Genomic DNA, 15,222 nt, shown 5'->3' with positions numbered 1-15,222 from the left:
CCTATCTCATTCCACAAACTGATGTACACCACTGCAACAACCATGGAAGATCTCTTAATTTAAATAGGCCACTCTACAGAAGTAACTTTTCATACTACTCATTTAAAGTATGCACGCCTTGGGAATGGAATCAATTATCAACATAAATCAGCAGTCTGACTTCTACATTTCTGCTTAAATCAAAACTAAAATCTTAATTCTTCCAACAGATGCTTATCATGTAGTCTTCATTCAGTAGCATATATGGATCATGCACATGCATTCAGTTTTGTCATATTTCTGTGGAGATAAAAAAAAATAACAGTCATGTGTCATCTGCACTATATGATTCGCCACTACCCTCACCATTATTAATAATCACGGTGGGATAGAGCAAGCTCTGTGGAGCTTTATTCCTGCCACTATTGTAATATATCGATATACATCTGTATGAAATTATATATGGTATATTGGTGAATAAAAAATCAATCAATTGCTCAAAACAGCAGAACTCCTTCCACACTACAGCAGAACTCCCACACAACAGCAGAACTCCTTCCACACTACAGCAACACACCCACACAACAGCAGAACTCCTTCCATACTACAGCAGAACTCCCACAAAACAGCATAACTCCTTCCACACTACAGCAGAACTCCTTCCATACTACAGCAGAACTCCCACACAACAGCAGAACTCCTTCCCTACTACAGCAGAACTCCCGCACAACAGCAGAACTCCCGCACAACAGCAGAACTCCTTCCACACAACAGCTGAACTCCCACACAACAGCAGAACTCCTTCCCTACTACAGCAGAACTCCCACACAACAGCAGAACTCCTTCCCTAAAGTGCTGACGCACTGGTCTCACCTGTCTCGACCAGTGATGAAGTGTGTGTGTGGACTAGCTACACATTTAACCCACACAACCAAGAAACCATTAAAACCTGAGCTTCAAGTGTCTACTAAAAGCCTGTAAACTAGATACGAATGGAACAGATCTTATAAATCCTAAGACAGCCGACCAGAGAAATCTTCGCAGAATGGACACAAGATTCAGCCATAAATCATCTCCCAAGAACTGTACATTAGGCCCACCCTGTTCTAATGATTACATGATCACCAGGATACAGTCTCTGTACCATACTTCACGGGCGGGGATCAGCCCCTGGCAGCACAAAATAATTCTCTCCTTGTTACTGGACAGGAGAGGCAGCTAAAACAGGGTCTTGCCCATATGTCTATAGAATGCTATCACAGACAGTGTGCCATTGCACAACACTGCTCTGTACATTATCAGCCAGTGTTCTGCTATGTTAGCAGTGACACCAAAGTCAAGTTAGAGTTAGTCATAAATCCCAGAATGGTGCACTGGGTCCCTCACAAACAAAGGTGACATTGTGCACAGTACTTAAACCATCATCAAACCAGGAAAATTATCATAATGTCCCACATAAAAGCAGTGGAAGTCTTGTCAAAAGAAACAAGACAAAACTGGTTTAATCTCTTTGTATAGATCAAAAGGCATTTAATGTCAAGTTGATATATGCTTCACATTCAAACCATGATCAGGAAACATAAGGTGCCTTGGTGACCAGGCTAATAATACATAAACATGAATGATACTTCCTTTCTCCAAAACTACATAAAACCAAATACTGTATTAAACATACATGTACTTATAGATGCAGAAATCACACACACAAAAACAAAAAACCTACACTGGATCTATGTGTCCAATACACCTTCTTCCAATTCAAATCAGCTTCTCCTATACTAACATGAATACATTACTGTCTAGGCCATGTTATGTTGAAAGTACACATTAAATCCAAGGCATACCTAATGAGAGAAAGCTTTCTTATACAATGATTATCCCTGTCAAATTTACTCACACTGTATTAGAGCTCGAAAATCTGAATGTCTATAAATTATTGGTGTAAACCATTACTACCAATGAGTTGGGCATATGCAGTCCTAGTGAGTTTCAGCTTGTCACATAAACTACAGTATTTCATGTCAAAATTAACTTCTACAACCTGGATGACTATGCTACAAGTACATGAATATGAGGTATCCTTCTAGTCACAGACAAACACACAAATGTGGATCCTTAAAAAAAAAACAAAAAAAACCATTAAGCTTCATGGCAAAAGATTTCAGCACAGAGCTCCACAGGCCAGTACAACCAGCATTTCACTACATACGCCAGATATGCACATCCAAGATGAAGATTAATACCTCCTTAGCTCCAGAGTGGCTGGTCATACCCAGCACATTAACATGAGGGGGAATGGGGAACCGATCAAGATAATGTCTCTTTTACTCATAAACATACTCATGTAGTCACTTAACTTAGGTCAGGTTCAATTATGTCATCAGTAGACCTATCGGCACTGTAAAAAGCGGTAACTTACCAATGTCACTGTTTGCTCATAATACTGTTCTCATGTGAATAAACAGGCATGGAGACGCTGTCAAACCTTACATGGATTGTCCTTAACACAACAGACACAGGTTTTCTGGTTCTGTCCTGTAAACTGGCGAGTCAGGCCCCAGAAGCCAGCTGGCCCTTGTATCGGTGTTCACATCCTATACATTCACTGGTTTCTCCCGGTATCTATTCTCAAACTGAATCCACAGTACCAAACCTGGGGGGATTTTGCTCTCATCACATAGTGTAAACAATTCTCAGCTTTTCCCCATGTAACAGAGTTTTGTTTAGAATATCAAGGGCTGTTCACAGAGTCAGCTAGTCTTGATCATCCAAACATCAAGTATAAAGAGGATTGGCCCTGAATCAGGTCTGCTAACACAGCAGACAGTACTGGTGACTACTGAGTGGTAGGGTAGGGGCAAAAGCCCTAGGGAAAACTTCTGTGGTATTACCCCAGGAGTAAGACTAGCTGTCAGAAGCCACATAGCTGGGTCTAGGTTATTCCAGGAGCTGCAGAGCTGTTGAGTGACAAGACCAGAGAATGGCACAAAACTGCAGAAAATGAGACCAAAAAAAAAAAAGGCGAATAAATATACCTTACCTTTCAGCTTTTTGTCCATCTAGAGTGAGAGAGGCGGTAACCTGGAGCCATGGAGCAGTGGGAGGTGTGATGAACATTGAAATGCTTCGGGACAAGCAGCACAGAAAACTATGTTCATTAGCACTGATGTGGCCAGCGACTTAGACAATTTTCCTGAATTTTCTGCAGGATGAAATTCAATTAGAAGTCACCTGTTTCCACTAGGGTCTGAGGCCAAAGTCGCCCACATACAGCGCCTCTGATTGATAACAGATGACGGCACACTTCATCCAGCTCTGGTTTCTCATTTAATGACCGCTGAACAGATACCATCAGCATCAGTATGGACAATATTAGAATCAACAGGGCCTGAATCATATCTAGCAGAACAGATAACCTTAACACTATATGTTCAGCCCTCAGAGACCTGGTACTATACCATCCTGACCAATATGATGGTGGAAACTCTTCCGGCTGGTTATTAGATCTGTCCTTCCTCCAAAGGTAGTAACAAATAAGGTTTACTACTGTCCGATTTTGTACTCAGAGATAGGGAAAACACGAGTAAAGTGGACCAGTAATGGTTACTTAGTCACTGGAATGTCAACATCAACCATATCAGATGATTCAGAAATAAAAGTGGATTAGAATATGGACTATGCACGAATGAATAATGATGCAGATCACATGTGGTAGAGTATTTCAGTAAAGTGTTTCCCCACCCACAAACCAATTACCTCCGGCCACAGACGACCAATGTTAAACTTAAGTCTTCTGTCGGATGCCAGTCTTTCTGTTTCTCGTCTACTTTGTAACTGTTAAATACTCAAGGTTTCATTCCATAAATAAGCACCACATCACAAAATCTGGTGTCCTGCAAACATCATATACATTTCAGGGCAGGGGTGTAAAGAAAACAAGCAAACCAACAATACATTTGAGGAGCTTACTTTTAGTGTATTATTGTGCTTCTTTGCATGTTAGACAAACATGCCTTAAGTATAACAGTGTCATACACCAAATACTCTCCTCTTAACTATATATACAGGAGACTACAGGTAATTATGTCTATGTCCACATATATACATGCAAATACAATAGCTTATATCACCCTGCAGTCTCTTGACATACTAGTCATTACAGTTTCATGTATCTGTCTCAGCACTATATTTGTGATGAATAAACACAGGCAGATAAAACTGACTGGGGAGCCTTCAGAGACTCTTCTTGTCTCGGTTTAATATCAAAACAATCATCAAAGACAGATATCAGGCAAACACACAGAAGAGGCCACTTAAGAAGGACATGTAATATAGCATGTTGTAAACCCTAGCAGTGTACCAACTTCTCCTCCCACGCCAAATTGCAGGTATTTACAACTACAAATCTACTTATAAAGAAAAAAATCTGCGCCAGACACAGAACTCAGTCAGACTATCACACACGTTTTTTGTGCAAAAGCATAATACACACACAGATAGGTAGCCCAAAGCTAGGGCTGGACATCCTACCATAACGACCAGCTTCCATGAATTCATGAACTTCCATGAGAACAATTTCACTATAAAAAAAAGGCCTCAAACCCTACCTTATATTTGCTATTCTCTGATTCCCTGATACGAACAAACCGTAAACATGTCAAAACCGGCATCGGTAAACCATCTTTCAACAGTAATCTAGCCGTTTAACCTTTTGAATTGGGCAAACCAAACTAATGTCCACCATGTATGGATTTTTTTTTTCGAAACTTCAGGCAGGGTGAATCGGCCACACCCATATGTTAAATACTAACATAGCAAAGATATTGTGGTCTAGGGAACAATTATCATGAAAAGGTGTTGGGGGTTCTCCTTTAAGAAATGCATGCCCTGTAAACAGAATGTTGGGTAAAATTTTCACCGCCCATCATCTGCCCGAAGATAGTAAAAATAAGGTAAGGTTTGAGAAGTTTTTTTCAGTGAAATCGTCCGTGTGTAAGTCCATTTGACCGAAGCGGGGCGTTTGCAGTAAGAACGTCCAGCTCAGCTTTGCCTAACGAAAAGAACAGTCTTATTCTATGTGAATATACATGTACATGCTTCGCTATCCAACCTAACCCAAGACAGAGACACAATATCCTGCAAAATACACGTATGTTCAGAGAGGGACAATTCTACAGTTATATTAGTGAAACACAGAGGCAAGCCCTTGGACACTTTTAAATTAAACCAAAAAACCAAAGTGTTAATAATAAATGCACATCACTGCTTGAAATATAGATCCATAATTTATAAGCTAACAACTGTTCACTCTTGACCTAAGCGGGAAATGCTCCTTACATGCAAAAAAAAACCCCACAGCACACGGATCCCTTTCATACTACAGCATGATGAACATATGCTGAGCTGATTACAAAAAGCCCACAGTTACTTTGTGGAGGGTACACGTTCAGATTAATTTCAAAGTAAACTGTGCATTCTACACAGAAGTAGGATGTGAAACCCAGGTGTAATTTAAGATTTCCTGTGGGTGACAGTTTTAAACAAACTGAGTGGAGGAATAACAGACACAAGTCAAGAGTTTAGTTTGGTGAAGATTTGGGTTCACTGCACACTGAAGAGCAGCAGCTGCTACAGTACTGCTGACGGTGGTAAAGTGTAAATGTGCTGAGTATGAAGAAGTGCAAAGTATGACACAAATGACTGTAAAGCAGACGCTGCTACAGTACTGCTGACCGTGGTGAAGTGTAAATGTGCTGAGTATGACACAAATGACTGTAATGTAAAGGACCTAAAATTTCATTCCTGGCTAGGTTAATCATTTCGTCTCATTCCAAGAGTTCTTATTTAACTTAGAAAGGTGTTTTGAAGTTTGTTAGGATGGTAAAATGACCTCATAAAGTAAAACTGTGTGAATTAGTGCAAAAAAGTAATATTCCAGGACCATTAAATGCTTATAAAACTAGACATTTTTAATAAATTTTTAGGTCAAAAAACAAATACAGTATTCAAGATTCAAAAACATGGCAGTTGATAATTTAAAGCTATGAATTATTTACCAACAATTCAAAAATGAAAACCCAGGAGAAATAAGCCTGCTATCACTTTGATACCTGTATCAACTGGCACAGAAAATATTTTTAGAGATACAAAGTACCATATATAACATACACCCACTGTGGAACAGTTGAAGAAAGTCTACAAACTGATTTAAACACATTATCTCTTTTGATAAGACTAAATTATGTGAAATTGTTGGACGACTGGGTCAGTCTTGCCAAATCAACATTGTATACATAAACATTACATAAACTGTACATCAAAAACTTCACTCATGTCGCACTACAAATGATCACATTCATATGCGTTATTTGCCATACTATCTGAAATATCTATATTTAGACCCAATGAGATCAGCAGTAATAAGTAACAATTCGTCTAAAGTTGCAAAACACTAGAAAAGTAACAAACAAAACACATGTATTATGACTTTTCCTCGCTTCTGTTGATAAATAATTAACTAAACGCAAAAGGTGAAGCGTTGTCTAAAATTGAACATTTCATTTCTAGGAAGAGCAGCAGAACCTCTATTTCAATAAGACTATACCTGAAACCTCACCTGATATAGTGCCTGACTGACACACAGCTGGACGTGCACAATCTATTTCCAGCACCATACACTGGGTTATTTCCCTTTAATGGTTACCAGATGTTGCCACGCTTTGAGGACCACAGGGTATTTGTCAGAAATGAATGGTCAATTAAAGTTATAACTGACAGTCATATGGGATTTAGCCAGCTGGCCATTGCCGTATATCTGCCCCTGGATAGCATGACCATAAGATGGTTCCTGTCAAGATCTGATCGCTGATAACCACAGACAACGCCTCATTCCCTCAAACTGTCATGAAAATACTTCACTATGTTAGCTATCATTTTCTGAACCATCAGCAAATTCTAAGAAGAAAATTAGGGTAGCAGATCATTTATCACTATAAAATGTCAAATTTCAAAACATGTAAATGGGCAGTTGCTATGCAGATGCCTCTTTGCAGAGAGTGTGAGCAGTTAGCCTTCAAACTGATTGAATTTTTTATCAGGACACAAATGCATTATCTAGATACCTTAGTCACCAATATAAATAAAACTAAAAATTGTTAGAGATAAAATATAATATGTGTTCAGTGCACAATTAAGTCATACATCTGCTTACTTGTTTGATATGGAGACACCAAGATGAAACCACTGTCGGGTCGGATGGAATGACAGGCTGATAGACAGAAAAGTTGAAAATAGCATCCCCACTAAACTCAGGGAGGGGATGCTTCAAAAAGTACAAGCACAAAATGTATGTGGCAACAGAGTTCAATGTGTACAACAAATGTTCAGCAAGGGAGATGGGGGTTGTGATGGGGGTTGATGGGGGTTGTGATGGGGGGGTGTGATGGGGGTTGTGATGGGGTTGATGGGGGTTGAGATGGGGGTTGTGATGGGGGTTGATGGGGGTTGTGATGGGGGTGTGATGGGGGTTGTGATGGGGTTGATGGGTTCAGAATTATGCCTATTTTCTATTTTCATATAAAAAGACAATTAACACTGAATAAGGCCACACCAATTTACATCTTTGCTTTAGCGACAGAATGGATCTTTTTTTCAATGTAGAAAGAGGGTATAAAAATAATGCTTAGTTTTATTTAGTGTCAACTCGCTTGTAATACAAAAAAACAAAATTCATGTCACTTAGGGATGCGAAACTTGACCTCACTTGACCCAGCTGAATTAGGTAAGCTGTCATTTATCTACAATGCTTAAGGTGAGATTAGAGATGTAGCTTTTCATAGCATGTCTATTACTTAAAAAAAAAAAGTCTTATGATAAGTTTAGAGGGGAGAACAGCCTTAGTTATAGAGTGCAAAAGATACATGCCAACAAAAAAATGCAAGCTACATGTGCATATATATAGATTACACAGTCAGACAATAGTGAACACTAGACACATGGCTCTAAGTTGAGCAACTGCAGTTAACTGCATGGAGGTCAAAGGTCAACAGCTGATGGGGCTGGGCAGGGTATGTGCAATGAAAACCCTGGTCTACTTTCTGCTTCACTAACAGCCTGAGGTGCAGACGCCACAACTTTAACTGATTACTTCCCCTCAGACCCTGGTGCTGTGCGGTGGAGGTAGGGGGGGAGAGGAAAAAAGATCCAACTTATTGCAGCCATTATGGCATACAGCAGATGGGGACCTTCTATAAATATCCACGAAGGTAAAGCTATCTGGTTGTATCAGGCCGATACATCAGACTTACAGAGATAAGCTACATGTACAGCATCCTCTTTACCTACATGTCTCTGCATGCATTCTACATACATGATGATGTCCTGGCCTTCACGCTTTAAACTATAGTTCAGTAGACATAGTAATAAAGGCAGTTCACCCATATATCTTAAATATGTACGAAACTCAGTGCTTATCATAACAAAACATTGCACCCAGAAGAGAGAATAAAATCCCTCTGAAATCAATTATACAGATGCACTACACATTTTGAACCCAAGGTAACCTTACTGAATTGAATCATTACGCCAAAGAAGAGAATCCACAATATCTGTATTTTTGCGCAGTGAAGAAAGTTTGCCATATTCTAATAAAAAAATTGGGCAACAACACACAATTACTGGGTAACATTGTTAAACAAGGTTAGTTAAAGCTTTTTAAAGCTGACAGCGCAGTGGACCATTTCTGTCAATAGCCTGACGCTGACTAAGCCAGTGACTAAGATGTTAACATCTTGTTTTCCACTCCTTACCCCCCATACATCAGAACACAATGGGTTCTACCTCTTAACACCATCTCACCTGGGAGGGAGAAAGTACTAGCCATACATCTTCTTACCATCGCAGAAAATGAGGTAGATAGACATCCTTATGGCCATGCTATCTGTGCACAAAATCATGTTCCCAACTTATTTATCTTTGTGTCCCCGACTTGTTCTCATAAACACAGGATGTTTAGTGAAACTGATAGATAAACACAGCCGCAGATATACAATTACATTTTCTCTGTATACATACAAAGTCTCATTTAGTACTACAAAGAAAGCCATATCCATATCACCACCCTGCAGAAGTCCAAACAGTGAAACTATATGTGTAAGTTAATTTTTTCCCTCTTTTGATAATATAGGAACACGGCACCAAATAATCCATTTAGCTTATACTACTCTTGGGTGGTCAAATTAATTGACCCTGCATCCTCCATTCATACTACCACTATACAGTTGTTATACTTATAAATACCAGGTAGTATACACCTGGAGAAGAGATCAAAGACAATTATAAATTCTGCCTGAATTTACCCGTGTCATATAGCACGACCACAACAAATGAGGCGTGATTACACAGTACTGCTTGCCAAGAAATACTTATGATGTTGATAAGGAGTACATCTTTTTCTCTCTCTCTTTCTGCATTTGCACACAATACCTGTAAATCGTAATACTACACCCTATATCAGTAAATGTGGTGATCAAATTACAAAAATGTAATTGAGATTCACTGAAGATCATGAATATTCCTAACCTAATGATCAATGAAAATGGCTATGTTCACACGCATACACGCACACTGCCTTTGAACAGGTCCACTTTTTAAACTTATCTGTCCAAAATCAACTTACCTGTCCTAAATCAACTGATTACAGGTGTATGCACCAGCCATCATCTAAGACAGAGTATGAAACAGCCCTTGAGCTGGAACAGCTGCTACACTCAAGCCTCAACACTGAACATACACTCAACTGCTTCCATGTATCATGACCATAAACAGGTAAAGGTGTTTTGATTGCAGCACCAGAGCGGAAGCCAATTCCTGCCTACAGACATGGTGATGTGCTTACCTTGAGCCAGCCTGGTGGGTTTCTCAATGAGCAAACCATCCACAGCACAAGGCTTCGCCAGCGGGTGGAGTGTGATGACACCATGCCGGTTTTCTATGGAGCAGTGGTTGGCTTGTACCCCAGTCCCCTGCACCACAATATCCTGAGGGCTGCTGGACTGGTTTGTGCCAATGGTGGTGCACCCTGCAATGGGAAAAGAATGCGGTTAATAATCAGATATGAGAAATTCTCAAATAGAATCCAGTTCTACTGATATCAGCAAATGTATCATAACTGAACTATCATTTATTCATGCTATATTTGTCCCTACTTACATATGCACATGTACATAATTGAGTATTTGCACAAATAATAGTTCAATAGCAGCTTAATTGAAGTTTAAAACTATTTGCATTTGCTGTATGTACACAATCACCAAAACTGTCATTTGTTGAAAGGGAGATAACTCAATCTGATTGGTCCCTACATTATTCTGACTCCAGTTGTGCCCACTTGAAATTTCTACATAACATGATAAATAGCAGGACATTTTCATACTGAATGATTGTATTTGGCAACATTGTTACATACTTTTGGTTAATCAACACAAATGTGTGTATAAGATAAGACTACTCACCTTCAGGCAAAGGGTGTAGGGTGACAGCTGTACTGAGGCGCCCACTACCCAGGCTAACCAGGTGAGGCACATCGGAGTGAACCTTGACAGCATTCCCAGACTCGGTCACCTCCAGCTGATCCTACAACACAGCCATCACACCATGTACAAATTTAATGACTAATAACCATGCTTGTGTGGTCATACACTTGAATCAATGAAATTGTGTTGCATATCACTGAAATCTCAATCACTAAATCATTCAAACATTAGTCATTCAAATATTCCTTCATTCCCACATTCCAAGACATATACAAGTACACGTAATAAACCCAACAGGCAGACAAGTGTTCATATACAATGTCAGCCAGGACTCAAATCTGTTGTTAATAATTATTATTAAAACCAGCTTCAGGCCACCCACAATTTATGAGCCTAGCAATTTGATATGGGCATAAATCTTTCCCCTTTAATTAAATAATGGCAACATTGTCCTTCAGCTACCTATATATGTACATTTACGTACACAGAGGTAACCATATGAGCACTCAGTACCTGTAGTGACTTATATGTAGGCAGTGTGGTGTTTCATCTGTAGACTTTCACCTGTGTTTGATCTATTATAAAATTACTTGTACATATCTAGAGCAACTTTTTCCAATAACCAAGCCTTTTCCAAATGCAATCAAGACTTAATAAACATTAAGTATAGGTATCTAGGTGCATTGCAAAAACAGGGTATTAAGAAAATGTCAAACTGATGCAAATCCATTCAGCTTTATGGTACATGTATATAATTTTGAAAATATTCTTTCTCAGAACATAAGCCATAATTTGAGACAAGTCTTCACTATACTGATTCAACAAAACAAAACTGCTTACAAGAAAATGTACAAGTACATCGATGTTTAACACCTATAGTTACATGAGATTAAACAGCCAACTGCATGTGTATCTTGACTGATTGACTGACTGATTATCATTATCTAACACTACATGTCTACTCTAGAATTTTCTCTTATACCATAGCAGTCAACTTCATCTGTTAAGGGAACGGGGGTACCCTGGAAAGCCTACCCACCTTTGGCAAGTTCCTGACAAACTTTCCCACATGTGACTTGCAGATGGGCAAACCATATTGGTGAAAGACCAAGTCTTCAACAAACATTAGACTGCGAGAAAACAGGTATGTCAGGTCGCGAATGACAAAACACAACAAAGCATGCATGCAGTCCTTAAGTATATGAACGCCTTTCTGATCAGGGGAAATGTTGTGATACATGTACATACAGGTGTCACCTTAGCCGGCCGAGTCGTGAGATCCGTCACCTTGTACAATCTCGCGTTGTCCATCGTACTCTAAGACATTCTGACCACATCAACCTGTAAGCAGCAAACAAGGAAATATAATACAAAACCAAAAGCAGTAAAATGTCCCAGTATTGATCTTAGGCAGTGATTTAATACCAGGCCCTATCTTCCTGATCTATGGCAACCGTTCCTTCCTTTCAACACCGAATCACACTCACAGACAAAATCAAGTTAACAGGCTGCCCAAGTTAGAGTGACCGTCTTGAGATAAGAATACATGATGTACAGTACAACTGCAAGTATCTGCTCATAAATAATACATTCCACCTTTGTCTTTACACCCATAACCAAGTCACATCAGTCTACATGCTCCAACATACATTATATGTACTCTGTATTTAGGTGTGTAACAGTTAACTGTATGTAAACATTGCTTTGAGTAAACAAGTTCAATCAGCATTCACTGCTAAATATTAAACCTACAAGTATGCTGATTCCAGAGGCTGATGAGAAAGGAAAATAAACATGTACATGACGACACTCACGGACAAATAACATCACAGTGCATGTGCACTCCAACTCATTAATCACTTTATACTATTTAATTGGTGTTTCAAAGAAGGAGTATGAACTGATGTCAATGTATTCAATTATATGCCACTAGCGACAATCCCAATATAAATTAGAAACCTGTACATGAACAAGTTTAAACTACAAGAAATGTCCATTTAATCCTGCATTAAACTTAAAGTAAGAAAAAATTGCAGACTTTGAGGTCATAAGGTAATGTAGTTTACCTGTAAAGGTCTTTTATTTTAATTCCTTTGAACAATGCATTTAATCTTCTTTTTAACAAATCTTTGGACAGCCAACATAATCCTAATTGCATGTACATGTATTAAAATCCATTTTATCCTGCGGCATACATTTGCGCCTATCTGGCTCCATGGTATCTCCCAAAGTATACAACTGCTGCCCTTCCAAACACAGAACCTAACATACATAGAGAGAACGTTAAGGACTTCTGAAGATGTAAAGGCAACAAGACAAGTCTTATCTTGTTCTACATTTTAAATATGTAAAGCAAGGCCTTAATAATGAAGACTATTCGTCTTTAAACAATTCAGATCTTCCCAATGCCAAATCTTGAATAAACTGTGGTAACAAGCACATTATGCTTCCAGATCCTCATTTTGGAGCTTCATTAAAAACATCCTCTTCATGGATTTACATCGCAGATAGGAAATCTACTGGTTCTACGGTAAGATGCATTTTGTTTGATGGCTACTACCCTAATTCTTTAACCTTTCAGAACTTGAAAGCGCAACTTTCGGCACCATTTATGCACATTTTTAATTTTGGAGACAAAAATACATTGGGTGGGTTGGTCAGTTTCAGGGTTTTCCAAAAAAAAGTATCACTTTACCAGTGTACAAGGAATAATGCCTTAAGAATATGCTTGAATATGCAAATTAAGGTTGATGAATTACAGTACTGGATCTCTGGCTGTGTATAACACTGATGGTGAGATAGTGTATAAAACAAGGGGTTTATACTTACATGTACATGTACTAGAAACCCTGTCCACTTTAATAATTATTATGTTCACAAATTCTTGATTAGGGCTGATTACACGCCGAAAGTGGCGACTGCACCAAATGTGCAGCCCAAGTTTGCTGCTGGCAGGTTATCAGTCAGGGGACGCCTGGTCATAATTAGGACGCCAATTACAGGTATTTAGCTGGTCCATTTCTGACAGAACTGTTCCCAGACTAGCTTCAGTTCCCTGGGATAACATCAGTCACAGGGTTTACCAGGTCAGGGGCTGGGGGGTACCCTATCTACATGTACATCATGTACTCCTACATCCTAATGCATGATTAACTAAAGATTCTGACAGACACATCCCAACGTGTGAAAATTTTGTACATGCTTGTACACCCTGTATCAAACATAAAATTTTGTCCTTTACTAAGTTACTCATTTTGCTTGATTCACAGAGTTCTGTTGAGCTTAGAATTTTGGTGTTCTGAGGTTTGTTTGTAAGGTAGAATGACATCCTACTGGAAAAATTTAAGTTTCAGCACCAAAACTTTTATTACCTTTATTTGCCTCTAAAAATGCGATCTCCACAGGAAAATTTAGGCCAAATACAGCATTCATTATCAATGTATGACCTTACGTGCACTTTCTACTTGCATAAATTTCTGAAAGTACATGTACATACATGAAGTGCAAATCTGGAGCTGTTCACCATATGTGCCTAACTCACAACTTGTTAACTTGTGCATATCATGCATACATGTATATATATGCATATCATTAAGCGATGACACTATACATAAAGCTGTACCTCCATTACATACCTGTACCATAGTTGTGTGCAAGTAAAAACACCTCATCACAGCGAGGCGTGACATGGCATAATCTACTTCTAATTAATCAAATGATAATAATAATTTCATTCCCACTGCTACTTTTTGCTGCCAGCTCACACATATTTTCATGTAACATGCCAGCCTGGCAGTGTTCAAGCAGGCAACATGGAGTAGTCTGGTATTCCAGCATTACATGTGCTACTGAATTACGGGATAAGTGCCTTTATAAGAGCTAGTTCAGACAGCCCTTACGAAAGTTTCTTCTTGAGCAATCAAACACTTCAGTCATAATGCTACTGGTTTGAGTACCGCAATAAATGAAGTCTGCACAAATTAAACGAACCAAACAGTCCTGGCTGAAATGAGAATTACGACAAGTGTGAACTCCGAACAAAGTTCTCTTCAAACATCTCATACTACTTGTACATGTAAATATACACTGGAGCAGAAAATATGTCAGGCAAACTACCCATGTTAAGTGTTAGTGTCAGCAATGAGGCGTAAAACTGTATCACGTCATTCCACATCATGTATCACGTATATACATTAAATAGAGCTAAATCACAATGTACTGTACTTATGTAACAGCCCTCACAGCTTGTTAGTCACACAAACAGTGAACGCTGACCGACACTATGTCAACATTCTCTCAGACATTTTTGACATTTTATACAAGTTGAGATCAAAATGTCAATATATGTCAAAGTTAAAAGTGCCAGCTATGGTGTGAGTGGTAACCTAACGAGAGTTGTGCAGGGCTTTATAGGAGAAAGCAGACATTTAATTCATTGATTTATTTGACTTCTGTCCTGGGCCATACTGAAGAATTTGTAACCTGGTCAACTTTATGGATGGTGAAAACTGGCATGCTAAAATACCAGACTTTGGCAAGTACATGTGTAAGTACAAACTTTCAAAATATACCACAGATTTTCAACAACCAAACTCCATGTGCATACCATAATAGAAATGATCTTCATCTAACTTCATTCAAGATCCACCAAATAAGTGTACAAGTGCTGTGTACAAGTACCACTTACTGCACCCACATGAAAAGTGGCGGC

At 38.9% G+C, this 15,222-nt stretch overlaps 1 protein-coding gene across 1 annotated transcript in view; it reads right to left on the bottom strand.

The window, feature by feature from the left end:
* Positions 1-15,222, bottom strand: part of LOC135481395 (calponin homology domain-containing protein DDB_G0272472-like) — a 93,483-nt gene that overhangs the window by 55,065 nt on the left and 23,196 nt on the right. Inside the window, exons 3-5 of the mRNA XM_064761225.1 lie at positions 11,760-11,852; positions 10,491-10,611; positions 9,875-10,057 (exon numbers count right to left, since the gene is read on the bottom strand). Coding sequence (XP_064617295.1) covers positions 9,875-10,057; positions 10,491-10,611; positions 11,760-11,822 — 367 coding nt within the window. The 5' untranslated portion in view covers positions 11,823-11,852. The remainder of the gene's footprint in view (positions 1-9,874; positions 10,058-10,490; positions 10,612-11,759; positions 11,853-15,222) is intronic.

This window comes from Liolophura sinensis, unplaced genomic scaffold (assembly GCF_032854445.1).
Source record: "Liolophura sinensis isolate JHLJ2023 unplaced genomic scaffold, CUHK_Ljap_v2 scaffold_39, whole genome shotgun sequence".
Lineage (NCBI taxonomy): Eukaryota > Metazoa > Mollusca > Polyplacophora > Chitonida > Chitonidae > Liolophura > Liolophura sinensis.
This window is presented reverse-complemented; position numbering and strand designations above follow the sequence as displayed.